At 38.0% G+C, this 23,314-nt stretch overlaps 1 protein-coding gene across 3 annotated transcripts in view; it reads left to right on the forward strand.

The window, feature by feature from the left end:
• Positions 1 to 23,314, forward strand: part of LOC114645957 (UPF0606 protein KIAA1549L-like) — a 333,503-nt gene that overhangs the window by 183,124 nt on the left and 127,065 nt on the right. For all 3 annotated transcript variants that reach the window (XM_028793895.2, XM_028793894.2, XM_051923802.1), the window contains 4 exons: positions 8,581 to 8,800; positions 15,107 to 15,240; positions 19,618 to 19,786; positions 20,803 to 20,862. In XM_028793895.2, the coding sequence (XP_028649728.2) occupies positions 8,581 to 8,800; positions 15,107 to 15,240; positions 19,618 to 19,786; positions 20,803 to 20,862 (583 nt within the window). The remainder of the gene's footprint in view (positions 1 to 8,580; positions 8,801 to 15,106; positions 15,241 to 19,617; positions 19,787 to 20,802; positions 20,863 to 23,314) is intronic.

Consider the following 23,314-nt stretch of genomic DNA (forward strand, 5'->3'; position numbering starts at 1 on the left):
GGCGTATCTGCGAGAATTAAAAGATTTATTGTTTGGTGAAAGTGAAATTCACATACGCGAGCTGCAGAGACACGAAATGGCTGGCACGTAGCGCATACCGGGGGGTTGATGAGTGAAGGGAATGGCAAAGCCCCCTAGTTATAATCAAATACAAATCAAGAAAATAACTCTACATCATAGAGAACTACAGCATATGCTAATATAGTGCCTATAAGAAGTAACCCCCCCCCCCCCTTGGAAGTTTTTACATTTTATTGTTATGCAATATTTCATCATAGTGGATTGAGTTTGGCTTTTTTAACACATTGATGAACAGGATAAAAAACTTTTTAATGTCAAAGTGAAAACAGATCTCTGCAAAGTGGTCTAAATTAATTATAAATATAAAACACAATTCACTCCCTTTAATGTGACATAACTAAATCTTCATTTGTGCAGCCAATTGGGTTTAGCCATCACTTAATTAATTAAATGGAGATCACCTGTCTGTATTCAGGGGTTTCAATTGATTTTAGTATGAATGCGCTTTATCTGGAAGGGCCAACTTGTGGTAAGTTAGTATTGTGGCTGAACCTACTCGAAGAAGAAGAAGAAGTCACAATTCAATGGATGGAGATAAGAACATGCCCAAATCACCCAATATCCCTTGGAGTCCAGTTAAATCAGTCATTAAGTAATGGAAAGAGTATTGCCACAGTTGCAAATCTGCCCAGAGTAGGCCGTCCAAAAAACAGAGTGATCATGAAGAAGACCAGTGAGGACTGGGCCACCAACAAACCCTAAGAGTATTCTGAAAGAGATAGCAGCCCCAAGCATAATGCCAAAGCTACACAGGAATGGTCTAAAAACAGCAACATTAAGTCAGAGTCCAGATCTCAGTCCAATGTGCCTGGACTTGAAAAAGGCTGTTCACCCACGATCCCCATGCAACTTGACAGGGCTTGAACAGTTTTGCAAAGAAGAATGTGAAAAAATGGCAGTATCCAGATGTGCAAAGCTGATAGAGACCTGTCCACACTGACTCAAGGCTGTCATGGCTACTAAAGGTGCATCTTTTAAATACTGACTCAATAAATGTGAATGCTTGTGCGATCATTTGTTTCATGTTTTATATGTGTAATTATTTTAGAGCACTTTGCAGCAATGTTTTCATTTTGACATTGAAGAGTCTTTTTCTGTTGAAATGCACTGTGATTAAATGTTATATAACAATAAAATATGACAACTTCCAAGGGGGTGAATACTGTTTATAGGCACTGTACTCTGTATTACTGCGTGTACGATGGCATGTGCAGTATGTAATTTTAGTTATTTTCTGATGTTGGAGTGCATATTTTATTATGGTGTTCACCACATAATTTGCGATAAATGTCAATATTAAGCTACCCCTTCTTTCAGAACCACGTTTTTAATAGTTATAACAAGCTGGTAATGTAGAATTCAAAATCAGTTATGTGGAGTTAAGGACGCAGGGTTTTTTCATTAAATCCAGAATATTGCAGTTTATAAATTCCTGTTAACTCTTCATTATGATATAACTACTATCCGCAAGTTTTATTGTTTACTAATCTGCTGGGGAAGACTGTGAGGTAACATTCCAAGTACAGGTGTGCAAACAAAAGCTCATTTTTAATTTCGTAAACATCTGCCGACCCATCTAGTCATCAAGTCACACACTTTCCCAGCTCATCTACTAACAAAAGCATAGCTTAGCTGATTCTGATCTACAAAAGACAAATGACAGGACTGGATCTGGGCAGAGAGAGCAGTCCTTGTGAGCACATGAGGGACTTTTCATTTAGTAGTGTTAACCCCCCCCTCTACACAATCCTCCACAACAGATCACGGTAATCTCAACCATGCTGGTTTTTCCAGAGGTACACACTTACACTTTCATTAAAGAATATTAGGACATGAAACTGCCCAAACAGGAATATTAAAGAGACGGATAGAAAGTTTTCAAAAGTAATGATGTTGCATTACTGATGTGTGTAACACATACATCCACTCCACTTAATCTGGCAGAGGAAATTCAAGTGTAGATTTTCACTTCAAGGCTAAATGAAATACAATCTCTGAATAAGGTATTCACTGCTGTGGGGAAAGCCTCACGTAGTTTGATATGTATCATCAAAAGAGCTCTTCTTGCAATTTTAAGCCATTTTTTGAATGCTCAATTGTTAGAAAATAGTTGAATTTTGTGTTATTACTTTAGGAATTTTGTATGCTTTTTTAAATTCAGTTCAATAGATCTACTAAAGGGTGGCGCAGTGGTAGCGCTGCTGCCTCGCATTTAGGAAACCTGGGTTCCCTTCCCAGGTCCTCCCTGCATGGAGTTTGCATGTTCTCCCCGTGTCTGGGTGGATTTCCTCCCACAGTCCAAAGACATGCAGGTTAGGTGCATTGGCGGTTCTAAATTGTCCCTAGTGTGTGGATGTGTGTGTTTGTGCCCTACGGTGGGTTGGTGCCCTGCCCCTGGATTGGTTCCTGCCTTGCGCCCTGTGTTGGCTGGGATTGGCTCCAGCAGACCCCCATGACCCTATAGTTAGGATATAGTGGGTTGGATAATGGATGGATATCTACTAAAGCATGGCTAATTTGTCATCAAGCAATGATTCAAAAACTTATTTATTCATTAGCTATGGTATTAGTAAAGCCACATGTAAAATAAAAAGAAACTTTTGTAACAGTTTACTGAGAAGCTTCTTTATGTCAGTTAATTAACATTTATGTTGTTTTTCTGATTGTTTTCAATAAGTAAAAAGTTGTGAAAAAGACAGTAGTAAAAGAAAGCAAGAACAAACCCCTCACAGTTTCATCTCACACTCCCCACCCATCCTGCGTGAAACAGCCATTAAAAGGGTCCCTTAAGTTATAGATGCCTGTGTAGAGAGGGAGAAAGGCACAATAGACACAGCAAACACAAAGCAGATAATCAAAACCGACAAGGGAAGAATTAGAAATTAAAACTGGGTACATGTGTGAAACCCCAGTGAACCAGCCACTCACCAAATGCACAGCAGCTTACTGTCCCTCCATATTGAAGCCAGATGACTTGTTGATTCACACTGCCAAAAGTTCAAGTAAGACTAGATTGAAGAAAGAGGACAGAAAATTACCAAAGAGAAGATAAGATTAATTCTGCAGTTATGACACCCAGACAAAACAACCTCTGCTAGATAAATGTAAGGGTAAGTGTAGAGAGGTCCATTAGAAGAAATCTGAAACAAATGGAAAATTAGTAGAGAGAATAGAGAAATGGCAGTTAGAAACAGCAGACCAAAAAGCAGAAACTGGGGGACACTGGGATAGTGGTTGCCCCAGCAGCCCCCATGTGGTGGAGGGCCTCCAAACCCAAAGGGCTCCCTTTACCAGATCTCCACAAGACCGGCTGCAAAAGAACATATTTCATTTTCGCAAAAAGGGAAAAGTATTTTGTGCATTTTTAGGCTAAATAAAACATTGAAAAATCGGTGTGTTGCTTTGTGTGACATTTCAGGCAACCGATGGCAAACAAGAGAAAATCTGCACATGTTAGTGAGTAGACAACGCAGAGATTCTTCATGATAAGAAAAAGAAAATAAGAGTTCCTCAAATCAACTAGCTGACACAACAGGTCATTGCCAAAATATCAAAGATGACATCTCTGCTTAAAGCCTCAGTAGAAGAGGGAATTGGTGAAATGCTGCCCATGTCATGAACAGATCAGATTATTATACTTTAATGTCAGGTAAATTGAGCACCGCAGCAAGTGTAACAGAAAAGACTTCTTCTGCTGTTCCTCCATGTCTGCCCCTTCTTTATAACAGCAAAAGGGCTGCAGACCCAGGTAGAAATAAGGATATGCAGTTTTTAAATAGAAATAAGTAACGATAACACTGGGGTCCCAAAATGTTGCATTATTATTTGTTAATAACTAGCCAATCACAGTGCAGGTTAAATTTAAACTTTAAACATTTATTTGAATAGCTTCTAACTTCAGTGGAGAGGCAAACGAGACTGAAATACAGGAGAACACCTATCTGACATTCATGACTCTCGAGAAAAAGTAAAGTTAAATGCAGGAAACTGTCAGTCTGATTTTTAGAGAGAGGTATGATTAGCAATGTCTTAGATTCAGACCTTTTCGGTAGGTACACTACTCTTGAAGCAACTGCTTTTCTTCTAAATCGTTTGCATCGCTCTCCCCAGTTGAGTCTCATGTCTTTTGGGCAACTTGTTTCTCTGTACAGAACACCAGCAGGAATAAATTCACTCAAACCTGATCTTTTGTTTCTTTTGGTTCTTTTCATTGGCATCATGAGTTTACGAATTGGCACGTGTCCCACACTAAATTTGATGTGAAATAGAGCAACAACAACCAGCATCTTTTAGTTTGCGTCTGTCTGAAAAAAAATATTTTATTTTGTGAATGATCACTCAAAACAGATAGGAGGCAAAATCAGTCATTTTTAAAAACTTGAAACACTCAAGCTTCTTCACACAAGAGTTTTTTTATGTCAAAAACAGTGTCCAAAAACATTAAATATGTGAAAATGCTAAATATGGGAGGATTAAATTGGGGTTCTGTTGTTAATGCTACTTTCAGAGTTAGAGATGCTAAGATTTGCACTGGGTGTGACGAGGATGGACAGGATTAGAAATGAGGACATTAGAGGGTCAGCTCAAGTTGGAAGGTTTGGAGACAACGTCAAAGAGGTGAGATTGCGTTGGTTTGGACATGTGCAGAGGAGAGATGCTGGGTATATTGGGAGAAGGATGCTAAGGATAGAGCTGCCAGGCAAGAGAAAAAGAGGAAGGCCTAAGAGAAGGTTTATGGATATGGTGAGGGAGGACATGCAGGTAATGGGTGTAACAGAACAAGATGACGAGGACAGAAAGATATGGAAGAAGATGATCCGCAGTGGCAACCCCTAATGGGAGCAGCCGAAAGAAGAAGAAGAAGATGTTAGTGTTATTTTCAGAAATGGGTCCTCACCTCTGTTATTGAGGGGTTGCCCACATATTCCGCGCTACACCACTGCTGGGGGACAATCCCAAAACATGCAAAAAAGTGCAAGGGACATTTGAGAACCGTAAGTCACAAATGGGATCAGCTGCCAAATCTATAGCATAAAGTGTGTGTGGGATGAGGTACAGATGATGTACAAATCTAAACTGAACATTTTGATAGTTTGGGCTTTTAGAGGAAACAGAGATATCATTAAACTTAGCTTTCCATTAGATGGGAGAGAAGAAGTGAGATCACGCTGACAGACTGAAAGTAAAGGTACGAGTGTAGCACACGCCTTATGCATACTTACATATAAGGACACCACTGGCTCAGAGTTTGGAGATAACAAGCTGAAAGCGCTATAAAGGGGGTGGGAGAGAAGCGCAGAGGATATTGGCACTGATATTTAATTTTTATTTTGTTATACAACTTACCTTTATGTGACACCCTTATTAAGAACAATATGTGAAAAGAGGCCAAAATTAAATGAAAAAATGTATAGCATTGATTAATTAGAGGCACTAGCTGTTCCATAGCACTACTAAGAAAGGGAAAAGGGCCATGGCATAGAAAAGAAAATCAACATAGCTGTCAGGCACACTGACTTAAGAATTCCAGTGTCACATCGTTGCTAATATATTTAGGAAAGTGTTCACACAATGGAATAATTCATTTTTCATGGTGATAATAAATTAAATACACAAGTAGTTATTCTGGCAACAGTTTTACATAATGGCAACGTTTTTCAGTCCAGAACCGAACCAAATTCATGAACTACTATTGGGTATGACTAATTAAATTGTTCTTTGTGCAATCAAATAAGCAAACAGGTGATTTGGAATTACTTTTGTCATATGATATGATAAGTTTAGGTGGCGCAGTGGTAGTGCTGCTGCCTCGCAGTTACTGTAGGAGACCCGGGTTCGCTTCCCAGGTCCTGTCTGTGTGGAGTTTGTATGTTCTCCCTGTGTCTTTGTGGGTTTCCTCTGGGTGCTCCGGTTTCCTCCCACAGTCCAAAGACATGAAGGTTAAGTGCATTGGCGATCCTAAATTGGCCCTAGTGTGTGCTTGATGTTTGGGTGTGTGTGTGTGTGTGTGCCCTGCGGTGGGCTGGTGCCCTGCCCGGGGTTTGTTTCCTGCCTTGCGCCCTGTGTTGGCTGGGATTGGCTCCAGCAGACCCCCATGACCCTGTAGTTAGGATATAGCGGGTTGGATAATGGATGGATGGATGGATGATAAGTTTAGCTGTTCACATGAAGCATTTATGACTTGTGAAATCCAACTACAAAGACCCAAACACAAAAGTGTACTTTATGTGATATTTACAGTATAGCTTATACTACGGCTGAAATCCAATGCTGGGGAATCTAGCTAATTATAAAATATTTGTAAAAGGTTTTGCCTAATGATCTGTGAACTAGAATACATTTCCTTAGTGTTGTGAATATTCAGCAGTTGGCATAAAATTGATTACAATTTAAGTCCATTAAAATTTAAATGATTACTTTCATTTAAAAATTACATTACAAATTTTTGACAAGAATATTCAATTCAGCCGAACAAAGCTCACCCATTCTATCCAACCAATTTCTTCAAAATAACAATAAGTTGAGTTTTGAAAGTCCCTAAGGTCTGACTCTTTACCCCACTACTTGGTAATTTATTCTATGTCACTGTTTTTTTTATGTGAAGAGTAGAGAAAAGCCAAGCAAAATGACACCTTTTATTGGCTAACTAAAAAGATTACAATATGCAAGCTTTTGAGGCAACTCAGGCCCCTCGAAAGCTTACATATTGTAATCTTTTTAGTTAGCCAATAAAAGGTGTCATTTTGCTTGGCTTTTCTCTACATTCATAATGGCTAACATGGTACAACACCCTAGGACTATGTGAAGAGTGAAATTTACCCTTAGCAAGTATCTAACTTTGGCCCAGTGTTCATGTTGAACTCATTTTAAAGTTACAGCCTGGGTCTACTGTACTAATTACTTTTATAATTTTAAGAACTTCAATCATTTTTCCTCTTAATCACTGTCTGTAAAAGTAAAAGGTTTCAGCTCATTTAATCTTTCTTCTCCTACCTCTCAGTCCTGGAATCAGCCTAGTAGTGCTTCTCCGAACCTTCTCTAGTGCGGCTTTATAATTTTTGTAGGCCAAACGGCAAAACTGCATACTGTACTGAGGTTAGGCCTCACCAGTGTGTTATAAAGCTTTAACATAACCTCCTTAGATTCATCCTCTACACATTGTGCTTTTTAACCTAACATTCTGTTAGTCTTCTTAATGGCTTCAGTACACTGTCTGGACATTGATAGTGACAACTCTACTATGACTCCCTTCTCTTAAGAAGTACTTTCAAGTTTCAGACCTCCCATTGTATATTCAAACCTCACATTTAACATTAAATTTCATGTCATAAATATGCCCACGCCCATATGTTGTCTATATCCCTTTGCAATGATCCAGCTGATTCTAGATTATCTGTCATACCACCTAGTTTGTCATCATCTACAAACTTAACCAGCTTGTTATTTATATTCCTATCCAGATCTTTTATATATGCAAAATAGAGCAGAGTCCTAGCACTGAACCCTCAGGGTACACCAGTTTTACAACACCTAATTCTAATAAAATTCATCACACCATTCCCCACTGCTTCCCCCACTACACCCTGAACTCCCACTTCTTTTAGTCTGATGCCCAGACTCTCATGTGGCACCTTTTCAAATGTCTTCTGAAACTCAAGATAAATAATATTCTATGCACCTATCTGATCATAAGCTTTTGTTGTTTCCTCATACATTATTTCAACATATTAGTAAAACACAACCTTCCCATCTGAACACATTTATTGATTAGTAACGCTTCTGTTTTTGCCATGTGCTACTCAATCTTTTCCTTAATAATTTCTTCCATTAAATCACCAATGACGCATGTTAAGCTTACTGGCCTATAGTTATTTGGAGCTCCCTGATCAACCTTTTTATCCTTTTTATCATTTTTTCTATTTTCCAGTCCTTTGGGATTTCCCCAGTACACAGTGACTTTGTGAAAATATACATCAAGGGTTTATATATGCACTCCTTACTCCTAACCTCCTTATGCATTCAAGAATAAATGTTATCTAGCCCTAGTGATTTGTTAGATTTCAGACTTCACCTCTACAATTTCCAAATTTACTAAATACTTCCTTAGTAGTCCCTGTTATCCACTTCTTAACATGTGTTTCACAGCTCACAGTCTTTTTGTTCCCCAATATACCTGGGCATGAAAGTCATGTGCAACTTTTTCCTCTGACTAATTTTTCTTTTTTCTTTTTAAAATGGCATAGAAATGATAACATTTGATGATACTATATACAATGCAGATATTGTTACTTTTTTAAGATGTGCAAATCTGTTGTATTTATCAGATGAGAATGTCTTGGATTATTTCAAGACCTGGGTAAACAACAGTTTGTAGCTTAAGCAGTTTGGAAATGTTATTGAAACATTCTGAATTACATATCATTTCTGAATTTTTATATATTTGAAACTTTAATTTTTCAAGTATCTTACCCAAGGAATTTTCTTTTGTTTTCGTTTCAGATTGAAAGCTTGCAAGGTGTTAATAATGTAACTGTGGGTTACTATGTAAGAAATGACACAACTGTGTATATTGCTTCAGTAGTTGTAGATGTTTTGAATAATTACGGCATTGATAAGATGATGAGTGACATCAAGCAGTATGTGGCTGATGTGCAATCTCTTCCCATTCCTGTTGCTCCATGGATTTCTACTCCTGCTCTTTGGGCGCAACTGAAAACAGGTAAGAGTCCAGTAATCAAGATTGACATCAACAATGTCTAAAGAATCAATTTTGAATCATAGTAATGAGTTAATAAACTACGAAGGACGTAAATAACATTACAGACATTTTCACGTGCCAAGACAAAGCTAATGTAGGTTAACAATATTGAGATCTGTGCACTGTGTTGTAAATTATGAACTATGGAATATGCCTACCATTTATATACTCACATATAAGTCAGGTTTTGAAACCCAAAAAATCAATCATAAAATCAGACCCTGACTTATACGTCCGTTCAAAAATGCGACACTTAATTTAAATTTTTTTTTACATCTTCTTGCCTCCTCCAATCTCTCATCAGTTTCTCAGACGCATTGAATTTTGTTGCAGCAGTGCAGTTACCAATTTCTTTTGCTACTTCAACAACATTTAATTTAAAACCAGCTTCATATTTTAGTCTGATCGAACGCTTCATCTTAGATAAGGGATGCTCTTACGATAAAGGTGTACGAGGGTGTGAGATACAAAAAACACAAATAAGTGTAAACGTTGCTTCGGAATAGTTTGGGTATTACCGTGTGGTCACATAGGCACAATAGAGAGAGAGAGAGAGGATAGGAGCACACGCTGATACAGCACATTGACGCACCCACATAGGAAAAAAAGGCAGTGTGCTCTGTGGTTACTCTCTCAGGTGGCTGTTAGCATATCATAATCTCTTGGACCAATAGCATGAGTTTTCCGCATTTAACTTATACAACCGACATTATAAAATACCAGAAATTATACAGTAAAATCAAGTCCCGACTTATCTGTGGGAGAACTTATCCGCGAGTATATATGGTAAATATTTTTGACCCAAAACCAGAGTTTTTTAGAAGCTAACATACATATTAATAATCAATAGTCATCTTATGACCATAACAAAGATGTCCACAATGAAAACAAAAGGTTGAAAGGACCAGGAGATGTGAGAAGAAATTATAAACAGGAAACAGGCCAAGGTCAAAACCAAGGGAAGAAAACACCAAGTCACCAAAGCCCAATATGTTTAATCAAAAGCAAAGTCAAATAAACATAATAAAAAGCTGTGTCACCTTGAAAGTTTGATGTCCAAAGTGAAAATTAATGTTGTTCAAACTCTTTAGCAAGGTGAGAAGCAGTGTGTAACAGTTGATAAACATCCATCTGTCCAAACATTTTTAGGACACAGTTAATCCAAATCAGAGTCATGGGTGTCTGGAGGCCTTACCATTGTCATCCCACACTTGACAGAAACCAACTCAAGATAGCAAAACAGTCCACAGCAGGCCACACTTCATCACACCCTCACACATTCCTGTACACACTGAATTTATAGCTGGCTGTGTAAACAGTGGTTCAGTGATGGGAAGGATTTCACTGAAGAGTACAACAAATAAATCAAATATAAACCCACCAGCTCAAAATGCGAGATAACATTAACAGCCGCTACTTCCCAAGGGGAAATGCTAGTTCACTGGTCAAAACAAATGCATTACAGTAAATGATGAAACTACTTTGTTTAAATGAAGATATTTTTCATGCCTTTATAATATTAATGGTAATAATGTCTATTATTGATATAAAGTTCCTTCCCCTTACGTATAGCATAAGCACACTACACATGAGTTAGTGATGTGATTGTCCGAATGCAGATTTTTAGCAACATTCTGTGCTGAACTCCCATCTCGCTAAGAGGAACACATTGGATCATCCAGGACTTAATTCTCAGATTGCCACTCTCTCCACATCTGGTGGGAAAAAGAGGCATTTTTCAAATGTATGTGTGCTCAAGAAATGGCTTTTTTGATAAATGAAACACTGTTTAAAACCCTGCAGATGTTCAAGTGTGAAAAGGCAATACTGTGCTGCTGCCTCACTTGGCACATTGTTTTGTGAATAAAAATCGTCAGCTCAGACAACTTATTATTTCAGCCCATTATTATTGCTTGCTGGCCACTGTCTTTAAAAACAAGTAATTCACTAAAATTTTGGCAGTTGTTGTTTTGAGAATTGATTTTTGCTAGTCTTTGAATTAGACTAAATTGGCAGATATATTTAAAGTTATTCTTTTTTATTATGAAATTTTATAGTATACATGATCAGCTGGTGGCAGCAGTGGTTAGTGCTGCTGCCTTTCCATTTTGAGAGTTGTTTTTTTCAAGTATCCTGTACTGCTTGTACATCCTAAAAATGTTCATACTAAATTGATTGGAAACTTTAAGTTGACCTAGTGTGAGTAAGAATAGACAGTGTGACAACCTGGGATGTAGCAGTGCCACAAACCCCTAGACATATCTACACAACACATCCTTGGTTCAGACACCTCTACCATTCTTAAAATTCCCTTCTGCAATAACACAATTAACACTGTAAAACTCTTTCCTCCCTTGAAGCCTCGTCCACACCCCTCCTGACTATGACTTCCCTTACAGGAAACTCTGCTTCTTTTATGCCAGACCCGGGTTTACATCCAGTGCCTCAGCATTGCACACCGGAAGCATTTCCGGGTCAGGTGGTCATCTATTAAAGAAGTTGTAATGTTCCCCTGGCGGAACCCAAGAACCCCAATAGGGCTGTCCCATGGGACTACAATTCCCAGCCTGCTCTGCGGATATTCCTATGTGTTACGAATATGACTTTGGGCAGCAGACACTTCTTGTTCTTCCATTGTGACTTCCCTTTCTGGCCAGAATCCAACCTACATTCCAGCTGGGACGGTCGTCCACCCAACATGGCACTCAGAGAAGATGAGAGAGAGAGTGCTATGAGTGGATCCCATTGCCAGCTCTTTTTTCTTTTCCTATTCTTTCTGTCAAATTTTATTTTTAAAGAAATGTTCTAAAAATTGAATGAACAACAGAATATGATTATTTGACTTTACGAGAGGTGTCCATTCCTTATATGATGCTCTTGTATTCAACATTTTGCACAAGGCTGCAACAAGTTCTTGACGGGCCAGCAGTCTATCAGAGACGCAGTGACCTACACACCCACATTCATAACTGAGTTCGGCATTTGTACAACCACTTGAGTATTCACTTAAACAAGTGGAGAGAACGTGAATGTTAACTACCGTACCATCATTTGGCCCAATGTTGCTGACCAGGAAAATAATGGTGAGAACAGAAGTGATTCTGGCTGATGGTCTAAGATTACATGATTGCTTTTGATGAAAGAAGAGCAATCAAATATTTCTGAACTATTCATTCATTATAGGCAGAAATGAAGAATATGTATACACATCAAATATGGAGCATGACTGAGAAAGCTTCACTTGGGTATGTGGCATTCAGCAAACTAGAGAAGGAGGGGGTTTCATGTTACTTGTCTAACTTGTTTAAACCAATCACCACTTCAGTCCGAGACACAAAATCACTTTGAAATTAAAAGACTCTCAGATTCACAAGGATATTACATCACTTTTCAGCAGCTCCAGCTTGGGAATTGTTTTCACTGTCACTTGTCTCTTTTTTCCATTCTTCCCTGAATGGCATGCCAAGCTCCTCTGTTACTTGTCCGATAAAGGACAGGCTCTGTTCAAAGAAACAAAGCACAGGCCATATACAGTAGTATAGTGTAGGCTGACTGCAGTCTTGTGTATGTGTTTTATTTGTTGAAGATTACACCTTAAATTGTATCAGAATTATTTATATTGAACATTCAAGTTAGTATGTAGTATAATAGCTACTGTAGTGTCAGGGGTTATCAGTGATAGCACAGCACTTGTAGTGTGATGAATTTGCATGGCAACATTTTCCAGCCAATAATACTAATAATTCTTTGCAGATGTGTAGTAATACACACCTCCTAATGAGCAAAGCAGGCAAGGATTGATATGCATTTACTTTCATGAAACTGGCTCTAAAATTATTTTCTCAGGCAATTTTGCAATTGCGAGATGCAAAACTCTCTAAAGAATCTTTTAGAGTTTTAAAGACTTTTTTAGATGCAAAACGAGGAATATTGCTCCCTAAAGCCTCATTCACAGTTATGCGTTTACCTGTGTTCATTTCTGAACTGTGTCATGCATGTACTCTGTACCATACCAGTAAAATCAATGCTAATTATGTCTCTTGTTCAAATCACCACAGAGGAGTGTGGTATTCTTTTTAAAAATGTGTGTATTTCCTACACAAAGACATACTAAAACACACCTTTGTGCACATTACGCTTTTCTCCACAATAAATCTCGGGAGTCACTGCTGTTAAATCCCACTGTCCTGATTGTGTAGCAACTGCCTTATCCTAGTTGAGGATTTGCACACCTTCTGTGATTTTTTTTCCTCCCACTAGAAATCTTTATTTAAATTCTAAATAACAGGCATATGCATAAGGAGTTAATGTATCAAGACACTTCCAGACAGCAACCAAACACACTTTGTGTCAATGGATTTTCTGGCTGCAAAACACAATTTATTCTGCAAATGTTTTGTGAAGCAAAACACTGGAGTTTCACTGCAAACTCAATTTCATATGAATTATTTCTCTTATCATTGTTCACACCATTTGCATTATTAGAAGAAAAGAAAAAAATGAAATTGAATCATTATATATGACACAACAGACAAATTATATTGCAGTATGCCTAGATGATAGTCAGCTTTTCATGGTGCTTCAGTGTATGTTGAACACACCAAAGTTCTGTATACTGCAAATGAATACTGCATACCTAGAGATGTATTCTTTATTTTTTTATTACACAATACATTTTCAGTATACAGATTATAAACAGTGTATTTAGAATGTTTTCAGATCCCTTCACTTTCAGCACACTTTATCGTTTTGTACATTTGATTTTCAATTGATACAGTTGCCATTTTTGCCCATTAATGTACTCTCAATAACCCATAATGGTAAGTATTCAGTACTGTGGTCAAGTGCATCCTATTTGCTTTAATTATTCTTGAGGTGTGTCTAGAACCTGATTGGAGTCCATCTGTGACAAACTGAACTGTTTAGACATCGTTTAGAAAGGCACATACCTGAGTATATGAGGTCCACAATTCACTCTGCATGTCAGGACAAAAAACAAGTCATGAAGTCCAAGGAACCCTCTGTAGACCTCTGTGAGAATTTTAATTTGGCAAAGCTTGCAACAATGGTATAATGCCATTTCTAAACCTTTGAGTGTTTCCACAAGCACAGTGGCCTCAATAATTGTGAAATGGGAAAAGTTTAGAACCACCAGGAATCTTCTCAGAGTTGGCTGTTTGGCCAAACTGAGGTGACCAAGAGCCCAATGGAGACTCTAACAGATCTTCAGAAGCCTTCTGTTGAGATTGGAGAACCTGTCAGAAGGATGACTATCTCAGCAAAATTCCATCAATCAGGCATTTATGGTACAGTGGATAGGCAGAAATTGCTTTTGAGTTAAAGGTATTTAAACACTGATGAGGCAAAAAACTGAACTTGTTGGGCTCTGCTCATCACCTGCCTAAAACAATCACTGCGGTGAAGCATGGTGCTGGCAGCATCATCCTATGGGGTTGCTGCTCAGCAGCAGGGACAGGGAGATTTGTCAACATTAAGAGAAGGATGAATGCAGCCAAATGCAGAGAGGTCCTTGAAGAAAACTACTCGGGAGTACACACAGCCTCAAACTGGGGCAGTGTTTCACCTTTCAGGCAAGACAATGCTGGAGTGGCCTCTGGACAAGTCTCCAACTGTCTTTCAGGGGCCCAGGCAAAGGCAAGACTTAAACCATAAAGAACATGTGTGGAGAGACCTGAAGATGGTAGTCCACAGATGCTTCCCATTCAATATAATGGAGTTGGAGAGGATCAGAATGGGAATCCCAAATCCATGTGTGCAAAGCTTCTGGAGACTTACCTAAGAAGACTTAAAGCTGTAATTGCTGCCAAAGGAGCTTCTACAAATTACCAAATTCTACACAATTAAGGGTCTAGTACTTATATGAATCAGAGAGTTCAGTTTTTTGATTTTTCAATTGAAATTTTCATTATGGGGTATTAACTTTAGATGATTGAGCAAAATGGAAAATGTATCCATTTAAAATTAAATCTACAACATAATAAAGTATGTGGTAAGTGAAGGGGTCTGAATTCTTTCTGAATCCATTGAACATTTTCTCTCCACCATTTGACTTGTTAATATAATCCTGAGATTTTCTTCTCTGGATTACTTGAAACACTGAATATTTACTTGTAACAATGTTAATGGAAATATGTAATTTCTACATAATCACATTAAATCTTACTTTCTTTATTCAACTGTTATTATTTTACTTTCTGAATGCATTCCTTATTATTTTTAATTATCTAAAAGAGATTTTTGTTTTAGTCCTTAGGTTTGTAGGCCCTACAGACAACATTCAGTCCTGCAGCTTTACTCAAACCATGGAAGAAAGACTTCAAAATGCATTTGAAGAGGCCGAGGCAACAATCCTAAATGCACATAATATTCTATCTGTTCAGGTAAGTAAAGAAATTATTTTAGAGCTCTCATAACATTTAAGTAACTAAAAAAAAAGTCTGGCTACTGCTTCACACAGGCAAATATTGTTTCTTCTTCTTCTTTTGGCTGCTCCTGTCATAGGTCACCACAGTGGATAATCCGTTTCCATATCTTCTGTCCTCCACATCTTGCTCTGTCCATCCTTTACATCCTTCTCCCAATAAACTCAGCATCTCTCCTCTACACATATCCAAACCAACGCAATCTTGCCTCTCTGACTTTGTCTCTCAACCTTCCAACCTGAGCTGATCCTCTAATGTACTCATTTCTAATCCTGTCCATCCTCGTCACACTCAATGCAAATCTTAACATCTTTAACTCTGCTACCTCCAGCTCTATCTCCTGTTTTTTGGTCAGTGCCAAATCTCCATCCATATAACACAGCTGGTCTCCCTATCATCTTGCAGACTTTCCCTTTCACTCTTGCTGGTACCCATCTGTCACAAATCACCCCTGACACTCTTCTCCACCCACTCCACCCTGCCTGCACTCTCTTCTTCATCTTTCTTTTCCACACAACCCATTACTCTGCTGTTGATCCCCAGTATTTAAACTCCTCCACATTTGCCAACTCTATTCCCTGAATCCTCACCATTCCTCTGACCTTCCTATCATTCTCACCCATATATTCTGTGTTGGTCCTACTGACCTTCATTCTACTCCTCTCTAGAGCATATCTCCACCTTTACAGGGTCTCCTCAGCCTTTTCCCTACTCTCATTACAGATAACAGTGTCTTCCACAAACATCAAAGTCCACAGGTGTTGTGAAATTTGTGAGTCCTGAGAGCACAGGTGCAAAAGCACTCTCAAAAATTGCCCACTAGAGGGGGAAAACACTGTCAAATACCCTGACTAAAGACCCAAAAAGTCAAGACAAATCTTTATTAAATTAAAGGTTTATTTTCAAAAGGCTCTGAAATACACAAAGCTCCATTGAGCACAAGGATTTGCCTGAACAGGTAAGGCAATCCACAGTGAATAAAGTTCCAATACAATAGCCAAACATCGTGTACATAAAATGAGTAGAGGTTCAAATATAACAACACAAACACAGTCCAAATATGAAATCCATAGGCAAAGTCTAAAACAGAGCAAGGGTTGAAAAATTCAGAAAATCACAAGCAATAGCAAAAGCACAGAAACAAGAAAACACTCTACTGCCAGAGCATTCAGTGAACCTCAAGGAACTATGGGAGGCCCTCCCTTAAATCGGGTGGAGAGGTGTTCGTGACGGTGATTGGCTGATGGCTGCCCGCCCCTTGGGGAGCCACCTACAAAACACAGGGAATGTTACCTAGGCCATGCTCCTTTCTCAACACACACAGCCACACAGAAAAAGGTACATTATAAACAAAAGAAACATTAATACAAATAAATAATATAAATTAAACAATACAGACACAAGACACAAATTTGAACACCGGCCAGGGGGAAATGTTGGCTGAAACATGACAACGGGACTCCGTCTAATCTTGTCTGTCAACCTGATGATCACCATTGCAAATAAGAACGGCTTGGAGTCAATCCCTCATGTAATCCCACCTCCACATTGAATACATCCATCACTCCTACCGCAGACCTCACCACTGTCACACTTCCCTCGTACATATCCTGTACAACTCTTACCTACTTCTCTGCCACTCCCGACTTCCTCATATAATACCACAACTCCTCTTGAGGCACCCTGTCATATGCTTTCTCCAGGTCCACAATGACACAATGCAACTCCTTCTGGCCTTCGCTATACTTCTCCATCAACACCCTCAGAGCAAACATCATATCTATAGTGCTCTTTCCTGGCATGAAACCATACTGCTGCTCATTAATCATCACCTCCCTTCTTAACCTAGCTTCCACTACTCTTTGCTATAACTTCATGCTGCGGCTGATCAATGTTATTCCTCTGTATTTACTACAGCTCTGCACATCACCTTTATTCTTAAAAATCGACACCAGTACACTTCTTCACCAGTCAACAGGCATCCTCTCACTTTCCAAGATTACATCAAACAATATATTCAAAAACTCCACTGCCATCTCTCCTAAACACCTCCATGCTTCCACAGGTATGTCATCTGGACCAACAGCCTTCCCATTATTCATCCTCTTCATTGCTGTCCTTACTTCCTCCTTGCTAATCTGTGGCACTTCCTGGTTTACTATCTCCAAATCATCCAACCTTCTCTCTCTCTGTCATTCTCCTATATTGTTTAGACTAAGAAAAAGACCTTACCTTTACACAGGAGCTTTCATGATTTACTGAAACATATCAAACAACACAAACAAAGTCTTTTCTGAATAAGGCCCCAGTCCCCTTAAATCTATCACAGATGGGTTTTATGGAAGCCAGCATAAAGGAATTTAACTGAGTTTACTCTGCATTTTTCTGTCTTCAAGAAAGGCTGCAACGCTAGATTTCCCTTGCAATATCTTTGTTCCGTATCTAAATCCCTGCAAGACATATAACACATAATTACAAAGCACCAGACCTTTAAATCAGGATTTTCAATTTCATTCCATCAGACAGTTTGTTAGGGTAAAGGTGCACTTGTACTGGAAATATTTTCAGAACATTTGGCCAATGCACTGAATAAATGAAGGTGGATGTAATTTTATGTACAGATATTTCACTAAAATTACTGGGATTGAAAAAAAAAAATGAATTTAATGAATTCCTCATTTTAACAACCGAATGGTGACAGCTATATTGAAAATTTATAGTAAAAATGAAAAATTAAATTATTTTTATGTTTCATTTTATTATGAACAAGAGACATAAACATCACATAGTTTAGAGAGTTAATTTAACCACTGGGCCAGAATGAATTTATTTATCACAAGTGTTTACCTCCAACTATGTATGTATATTTACTCTGGAAGATTCCCTTCAAAGGCACCATTGTGTACCAGCAGTTCATAACACTTAACTGCAGCTCTTCTTTAGCCACAATAGCTGGTAGTACTCTTATTGGTAAAGTTAACATTTAAGTATTTACTTGAAATCCTTTGCCATCTAGGCTAGATATTTAGATATGATCAAATCAAACACTTACAACCAAATAGTTAATCATAATGCAAACTACTGTAACTCTAGCATCACCAAGTCCTTCCATGTTGCTAAACAAAAAAACAATAGTGAGAGTAAAAGTAATTCTGGCTGATGGTCCTTAATTACATGATTGCCTTTGATGAAGGAACAGAAATCAAATATTCTGGCTGGAATTACTCAGTTATCCAGTCATGGCTCACCCATGATCAATTTAAGGTGATTAACTCAGTTAAAGCAGAAAGCTGGTTTCTTAATAATCTGCATTTACATGGGCAAGTAATCTTCTGTAGTTCTCCTTTGTCAAAATGCTCCAATGTCATTAAACTGCAAAAATGAGTTAAACGTCGTCATCGGCCACTGTGAATCAGAAAATAAGCATGATGCCTGAGATAATTTTCTTGTGTTTTATAATTATGTTTAGGTAAAATGATGCTTTATTTATAGTGTCTGTTACCAGATTGCATGCAGCACACTCTTTTCTGCTTGGCTGTGCAATTAAGCACTGCAAAGGACCCAGTTTGTGGGCTTTTTGCCTTTGCTGCTGTAATAATAATAACACTGCTATTTTTAATTCAAAAAGATAATTATTGCTATTAGGTTGTTACTTTAAAAAGTAATTGAGCTACATAACGCACATTACTTTTAACATGTCACTCTACCGCTCTCGAGATTGTGTTGCAGAGGTTAGCACTGTACATTCAGCTCATCAACACAAACGTAGAGAGTTCATAAAAATTGAAACAGATTATTTCAGCTATGAGAAGGAATAATGCAATCACACAAATGCTTGCCTCTGGTAATGCAAAGCAAATACAGTACATGCAACAAACATGCACAGACTACAAAATCCTTAACAGTAACCCGATTAAGGGTTTACATACCCACAAAATCGTGTCATTTGCAGAGAAATGTACCTTCATTAATCAGATTACTCTGAGGCCAATAACCTGACTTTTCTAATCGGAATAAGGAATTACATTGCATTTTGAACTACCATTCAAACTTTTGAGGTTTGGTTAATAGGCATGAACAAACACCTACTGTAAATACTGTACCCTGTTAATTTAGTTAGTATAAACAATCCTACCTTCGTCCTGGAGTGAAGTCTTTACCAGTTATGAGGATCCCTAGAACTTGATATAATGTATTTTTGGGTTGCCTTCAGTAATTAGTTGAAAATAAATGAATCCACAACATAATAAAAATAAACCCAAGACACGTTTTATTTTTATTTCATAAAAGTCTAAGACTAATGAATCCCTGTTTCTTTTTTTAACCTTCTATTAGATTCTGAGCACATCCCAGTCAATAGGATCTCCAGCTGTCTCTTTGATCTACGTGGTGTGGAATCAGACAAAACTCCTGAATGGAACAATCTCCAGCTCCCTTCTCAATCAGCTCACAGCGGAACTGGTTGGATATTACTTACTGTTTCCTCCGCTGATAATAGCAGAACGTACGTTTTGTTTGTTTATTTTATGGTGAGCAATGTTTATCATAAAATAGAATTTCCAAGCCTAAAATCATGGAATATGAATTAATCACCATATACAGTGTGGGGGAGAAAAACTCACTTGACTTGGGACGCCGACTCAGGCTGCTCTGTGTATGGCAGGGTGTCGGTAAAACACAGAGATGTTTCAGGGAGGCTTATTTCGAACAGTCACAAAAGGAATGAAGACCAGGCACGTAATCTTCATTAATCTTTATTGAAGGCTCATGTTGTATTCAGATATAGCAAACGTTACTGTACTGCTCCATGCTGCCCGCTAGGCCTCTAGATCACTTAATTACTAGCCATACACTCCCCAGGTCAGGTTAGATTGGCTCTGTCTTTCTTTTATATAGTAAGATTCATTTTCTAAAGAAAAAAAATGCATTGTAACATTAAACTGTGTTAAAAGCAGGTTGACTGATGTAAGCGTTTTGTTGTAATTCATTTTGAAGTAATTCACTGTAAACTATTCATTTTAATAATTTGCTATCATTATCTGCCTTACTGGTTTTCCCATCGCCTAGGAATTATCTATTGAATTGTGGCATCCTTTTTTTTCCTAGTAAAAATAGAAGCAGTCATTGATGTTATCTGAGAGGTTGTGCTGCCACTGCTCTGTTACAGGCCAGGACATGGAACCTTTTAAAGTGTTAAAAATAATTTAGTGCAAGCAATAATTGCATTGAAATGGTTCACATTTCTTGACGTTTATTCTTACTACTAATTCTTACTACTGTCAAAAGTGCAAAGGAATAGTGGGCTCACTTGTGACCTGTAATAGAGTCAATGCCAAGTCTCGGCACTTAGTATGTACAGAATTCACAAAGTAGAGTTTCTACTAAAGATTATTTTGTTAAGTGACAGGAGACTCTACTTAATTAGGCTAAAATATGAAAGTTGTAATGCATTGCTAATTAGCAGCAGGTTAAAAAGCTTGTGAAGCTAATTTGTTCATTTTGTAATGATATTTTTTTCAGCGCTGGAATATCAGAACCTTGACACTTCATCAGCTACAACAGACTACTGGGTGATTACAGGTAAATTATACTCAGCTTTCTTTTTTTAACTCTTCGTTGAAAAATAGCAAATTTCATCATTGTAGTTAAATAAAATTGTAATTAGTATAACACTGGTTGCTGCTAAAAAATGGATTTGAACGTGGCCTGATTCTTCTCTGCATGGAATATGCGTATTCTCCTTGGTGCCACATAGCTGTTTCTTTGGACGTTCCTCTCATATAAGTTGATTGGAGATTTTAAAATTAGGCCATTGCTGGGTTGAAAGGAGATTTTTGGTTTAAGAAAGGCGGAAAGAAGATTTTAAATTGGGCGGTTGAATGAGCCTGATTGTGTGTGTACACGTGTCTACGATGAATTAACACTGCGGTCAGGACTGGTGCTTGCCTTGTATCTAATTTTGCCAGGAAAAGCTCTGATCCCAGTAAACATATAACGAAATAACAGATGGATGAATGAGTAAGTAATGCCAAGTTTTGTATAGAAATATGAAGTTATTTGATTTTTATCTCTATATCTATAAAGCACTGTCTATGTTGCTTGTATGCACCCAGTGTGACCTATTAACAGAAAAACGGCATCATGCAAGTTATGTTGATGAGGTGATGGTTAGCACACTTACCTTTCAAGCACAGTTCATATTTAGAGTATTTTTCCATATCCACCTTTCTATTTTCTCACCAGGGCACCACTAGGGACTAATTAGTTTAATTTAGTACATTGTTAAGACTGTTTACAGTCCCAATGAAGAAACTCATTGTCTTAGTAAAAAAAACTACAGGGACTAAATATAAAAACTTCTTTCCTTTGTGATGAACAGAAAGTTGACTGGAGTCCCAACGAATAGCTAGAGTGGCAACCTGGCCTCCCTATCTAATGCAATTGTCCAAAAAACTGAATACAAACAAGCACTCGGTGGTGCAACAGAAATCAGGCTTCATAAGTGCCATCTTGGTCAACCAGGCTCAGTAGTAAAAGGGGCTCGTCTGAGCGGATCAGTCCCAGGCAATTGCATCATGCGGGGGGCTTCTCCCTGAAGTGAGACACCCTTCTCTGGGAGCATTATGGTTTTACTGTATAGTGTTGAAGTCCACATGGGTGGGGCCTTTGGGAGTTCAGTTGCCCTCAAGGGGTGGCTTCTCGGTGCTCAAAGACAAAAAGAGATGACATGGGTAGCTGCCATGCCCCATCTTGTCCCTTAATAGAGCCTGGATAGGGCTTTCTCAGACGTCCATATATGAAACCTTGTAATATCATATCATTCATTTTCCCTTCAGTAATAGCATGTACTGGAGGATTCCTTAGCATTTCTTGTTTTTCTAAAAGTCAAAAATGTTTTTTAAATGAAATATTTATTTTCATTTGGAAAATAGTCCTATTTCAGTTAGAGAAACTGTTAGCATTCTTTATATGTGACCTCATTTGACATAATATTTATAGATGCCCTTTGAAACCAGCCGTGATATGAACTAACCTTTACAGATATTCTCCAAATCTAATTTCCTTTTGATTTAAATTTAGTCCAGTTTCATCATTCATTTGTATTTTTATAGATACTCTCACGGTAAAGAACAGACAGCACCTAAGGAGATCCAGTTTTTCTTGTTTTTTTTTTTTTTATTTTTATATACAGCAGTTGTATATTGGATTTGCTGTTGGGCTCACATTGCATTTTTGCAATACTGACCAGTATAACTTTGCATTGCTGTGTCCATTTAAGATTGGCTCCACTGGTACCTGATGTGGACTGACTATTTTTCATCATTTTTGCTTATTATTTCAAGTACCGTATATACTTTTGTATAAGTATAAGGATCTTGAAACCCGAAAAATCGATCATAAAATTAGACCCCGACTTATACAGCCATTCAAAAATGTGACACATTTTTTTTTTACATCTTCTTGCTTCCTCCAATCTCGCACCAGTTTCTCATACACATCAAATGTTGTTGCGGCAGCGCAATTACTAATTTCTTTCACCACTTCAACGACTTTTAATTTAAAATTGCCGCATATTTTCCTCTGATCAAATGCTCCATCGTAGATAAGGGATGCTCTTACGATAAAGGTGTATGAGGTGTGAGATACAAAAAACACAAAACAGTGCAAACGTTACTTCAGAATAGTTCGGGTATTACAGTGTGGTCACCAAGGCACCATACATAGAAAAAAAGGCAGTGTGCTCCGTGGTTACTCTCTCAGGTGGGCGTTAACATATCAATATCTCTTGGATCAACAGCGTGAGTTTTCCACATTCATCTTATACGACGAAATAATACGGTAAAATCAAGTCCCGACTTATCCGTGGGAGAACTTAAACGCGAGTATATATGGTAAATTGATTAGCTTGCTTTCACTACATTTACACACATAATGACTCTTCATACTTGAATGTTAAGTGAAAGTTTTTCAGCATTCTGGGGGCAATATCTAGGAGCATGGCTGTTTACTAGTAGGCTCCTCAGCTATCAAG

The sequence above is a fragment of the Erpetoichthys calabaricus genome, chromosome 2 (assembly GCF_900747795.2).
Source record: "Erpetoichthys calabaricus chromosome 2, fErpCal1.3, whole genome shotgun sequence".
Taxonomy (NCBI): Eukaryota; Metazoa; Chordata; class Cladistia; order Polypteriformes; family Polypteridae; genus Erpetoichthys; species Erpetoichthys calabaricus.